The 4,470-nt window shown below is 33.6% G+C and overlaps 1 protein-coding gene across 1 annotated transcript; it reads left to right on the top strand.

Annotated features, from left to right (window-relative positions):
• The first annotated feature begins 1,703 nt into the window (after window positions 1-1,703).
• On the top strand, window positions 1,704-3,959 carry LOC123539892 (probable G-protein coupled receptor No18). Its single transcript, XM_045324676.2, has 2 exons — window positions 1,704-2,562; window positions 3,691-3,959. Exons 1-2 carry the CDS (start codon window positions 1,704-1,706, stop codon window positions 3,957-3,959), a joined length of 1,128 nt encoding a protein of 375 aa, XP_045180611.2.
• The last annotated feature ends 511 nt before the right edge of the window (window positions 3,960-4,470 follow it).

Raw genomic sequence — 4,470 nt, 5'->3', positions numbered from 1 at the left:
TTTCTGCCTTCTTTGTTTAATAGGAAAATAGATCGGGCCGTTTTAGAATTTGTTATATATGTACCATTAGTATCTAACTTTTGTTATTACACTTGAGGAATTGGCAGTATTTTTTTCTACATCCGAGAGTGATAGTGCTTAAATATGATTCAAATATTGGACACTCCCTTGCATTCTATAATGATGAGAACCATTCTTATTTGTCATATTTCTTAGATTCGCAGTTGTATTGACTTTCTGATCTGCAATTCAGTGGGGAGGAGATACTTCATCTGTAGATATATATATAGATAACAAGGACAGGTATAATTTTGTTTTACTTTTTATTTTGTGAAGTGTATAGTCTTCAATAGAGACACTGCTCAGGTAAACGCTTTTCCTATTTCATTTTTGTTTTGATTAGAAACTGAAATTGCACAAGTATATCATATGAATTCTGCTGATAGTTTCTTAAAACAAGATCGATCCGATCTTAAAATACAACTTTAATAATTAAGGCAACACTATCAGACGACCGTTTTTTCAAGTAGTGTAAATGTTAACATATATTATAATTTAATAAAATAAAAGTAAAAGGAAACCATTTATTTTCATTGAATAATAATTTTTCGCAGGATGTATCTAATCATATGTGAATGGACCCCAAAATTGCAAATTTCGATGTGCATTGATACAAATTTAAGACAGTAATTTTTGGTATCAGGACATGCTCAAAACCTTTACCGCAAATGACTTACCTAAAGCGAATATATCTTAAAAGATTAGGCTACAAGAAAGCAACTGCAGACTGAAACATCTCTCACAATCGTTTACTTTTCGGAATCTTTATTGGCGTATGGTTGTTCCTATTTTTTTCCGCAATTCGTACCTTTATGTAACTACATTGGCCACAACTGTCATTAATTAGACAGAAAATTCTTGGAGATAAAACGTACACAAATATCCAAAATGCTACATTATGCAATTATTAACTGAAAACAGAAAACTCAGCTGTTTCATATATGTTCGCATTCGATGAATAAACCGGATCTTTTTTTTTAGTTGAACCGAATAAGGGGCTTTCACAGCATGTAGAATATTTGGATCACGTCTGATTTCTGACATATAATATGCAAGCGTTTCCTAAATTCACAACATTTATGTTTATTTTGTGACTTCTTACAAACGGGATAAGGCAGTAAAATAAATGGAACTATGTCTTCACGTTAATTAATATATGTTATTAATGACACTATTTTAAAGTTATGCCTTAGAATTAAAACAAATATGCTTCAGTAACTGTTAAGATATTGGCAATGTAGAAAATGGCACATGTACATACCCATTGACCTTTAACCCTTTTATATGACCCTACTATGCATTTGTGAATGCATGTCTATCATGTATTAGTTGAGTACACGTGTATGGTATTATTAAACTAATAAATGTAAATCAAGTCAAGTATAATATAAACTTGTAAACATTGTATGAGTACCATAAAAGTACGTGAAAATATCAGTTTCAACACATTACCTTTTTACCTCTGTAATTTGTATATACAGGTCACATATTTTTTGGAAGAACTGGGGATGTTAGTACTTTACATGTTTAATGAGGTCTTTGTGTACAAGCATTTTAAAACATTTCGGTTCTCATTATTTTTTTTCAGGAACAGTCCATAAGAAGTTAGTTGATATATACGATTAAGCCGGAGGAAGCCAACGATGAATAGCACTGCAAACGAAACTACCGCAGTTTTGCCAGATTGGGTTTATTACGAGCAGATCGTGTACTCGGGTATTGTGGCTCTAATTGGAATACCGGGCAATATATTGATTATTCTCGTCTTCACTTATTCACGAGAAAGATCTACAACGGACTATATGGTGTTTTCAATGGCTGCATCCGACCTGCTTGGTTCATTTGTATGTACAACGTTTAACCTACTGCGAAACGTACGAGATATTTGGTCTCGAATAGGTACAACCTGGTTGTGCCGACTAAGCGAATATTTTGGAATGCTGACAGCAGCATCTTCGATGTGGTTATTGAGCGCAATAGCAATAGACAGGTACATGAAAACATGCAGACCTCATTCCCTTGTCCTGACAGTTTCTAGAGCTAAGTGGATGTGTGTAATCATTTGCGCAGTCGTGTCTACGGTATCCGGCCCAGCAGCTGTTGCTGTACGTTTTGATCCCAGCAGTGGTGCTTGTTTAGTTTTTGAGGAAAATGAATGGACAATTGCCTTAAATACGATTATTGTTGGCTGCTGCCTAAGTTTTCTAGTAACCGCTGTTGCCTATATACTCGTGGCGTTTGCTTTGTTCAAGAGGCTCAATGACAAAATAAGGCGGAAACGTGCTACTAGACATCCAGCAACGGTGCTGGTTGGTGGAAAAAACAGCAAATGCATTAATAAAAGCTGTGAACAAAAATCTGGCGACAAATTAGACTCAAGTGAACCGACATCTTCCCCGAGAGATGTGAATCAAGTATTCGTGGTCGAGAAAGCACAGGGAATGTTTGGCTCCAGTGTTAGCAAGCAATCAAAATCGGAGTGCAAGACATATAAAAAAGCAGGTACGTTCTATTGATTTATATGTTAAAATTGTATGTACAATGCTAAAAAAAAATACAACCTTTTATTATGACAAAAAGTATTACTAACTTAAACGACAGAAAAAAACGAGTTTTGAAATGTGTGTACAATCCATTGATTTTTATTACATTCACATGGAGTCATAGTGTTTTCCACCACGTTCAGATGAATAAATTTAATCCTATCACTTTAACAATTAAAACAAAATAGTAAAACTTTCTATATTTTCATACAAGGACATTCAAGTATTCAACAATCTGTAAATTTATATATTTCGATTTTTTTCCAAGACAGAAACAATGAAGTTTCAATATTTTAGAAAAATACAGCGTGTCTCGGTTAGGCGAGACTTGAAGAGCCCAATTTCGCATCGGGTTTGATTCAAACATTTGACACTCCTTTATTAATTTCTATACAGCTCTAATCATTTAATCATTGAAAATAACCATGACATACAAAATACTAATACTGTTAAAGCAGATGTTTTGGCGAAGCTGACAATTAGCTATATCTAAAATTAAAATTGTTTCGCATGTTATAGTATTCGCGATATATGACTAACATACTGGACATTTAGGCCAATTTATATTATGTAAAACACTTCCATAAGTATTTCTCTACGCTTATGCGGACAGTTAGCGAAAACAGTCATTACCGTAGTTCATTTGACTTTAAAAAGGCAAATTTTTAGAAATGCGATATTGAAAAATAAAGTAATATCTATTTGTAATTTAACATTACCTTCTGCTGGTTCAGAGGAATTTGATATATTTATAATTTAGTTAATGTTTTAAGTACTTCCGGACAAAGCAGGAAGGCTGTTACCCGATAAATGGATATAAACCTTGGTAGCTTTTTGTTATGGACCGTTCCAAAGTGTTAATCCCCGGGTAATTTGTTTCGTTTCTACGGGTATTTCTGTGGTCATTTGTATGTTCTGTGTTTGTCTGGTAATATCTATTGATCCGTGGAAATATGTGTGGATTCGGAATTATTTAGTATTATGCTAATGAAAGGGAAAATTTGTTGTTTGTGAGGGGTTTCCTTGGAATTTGTTTTGTCATTCTATTCTATATAGATACCACAAAATATATCTTTTAAAATTACAGGAATTGATGAGGTTCTTCGCCAAGAGCACAGGAGAGTTAATCGCACCACGGTGGTTATGTTTCTGATTACAGCAATTAACATTTCAACATTTATGCTACTAATGATTGGCTATTTTCTAGCCGAGAACGGGGTACCAAATCCCGGCTTAGCCATCGGATATATCATTCAAGCGTCCTATATGGCAAATTATATCACAAACCCTCTCCTTTATATGACAATGAGCTCTAAATTTAGAGAAAACGTGAGAAAATTCTTTCAGAAACGATAGAATATTTGGTATAAAGGACTACGCCAGTTGTTACAATACTGAACAGTGAATGTATACAAGAAGTTCAAATTCCAACCTTCATCGGTACAGTAGTCACTGCCACCATGTATAAATTGGGCTGAATTTCAGCCGAGTTATATTTTTCATTATTTTAATTTTGTTGTACAACGTTTTTATCTCAGTAGTTAAATATTATACAGTTTGCTTGTAAAACCTTGTAAATATTATTGTTGGATCTTGTTGTTTGACTTCAAATGTTACACGACGGCGGACGGAAGTTGTTATCCTTTTTTGCGTTACTGCTATGTTGTATACAACTTCTTCATAAATATTTCAGTTCTAGTTGTGTTTATATAATTGAACATAAGCATAATAAACGTGCGCGATGAATCGCCTTTAAAAAAAACTATCCTTGTAATTATATTTATGTAAGATCCGGTTCAAGTATTTGATTACTGAAAAAGCGTAATGGTATAAAATATCACATGCCTCTCTTTGAAAATACTTTTAA

Source organism: Mercenaria mercenaria, chromosome 16 (assembly GCF_021730395.1).
Source record: "Mercenaria mercenaria strain notata chromosome 16, MADL_Memer_1, whole genome shotgun sequence".
In the NCBI taxonomy this organism is placed as follows: Eukaryota; Metazoa; Mollusca; class Bivalvia; order Venerida; family Veneridae; genus Mercenaria; species Mercenaria mercenaria.
Note: the sequence above shows the minus strand (reverse complement) of the source record. Positions and strands in the feature narration are given on the sequence as shown.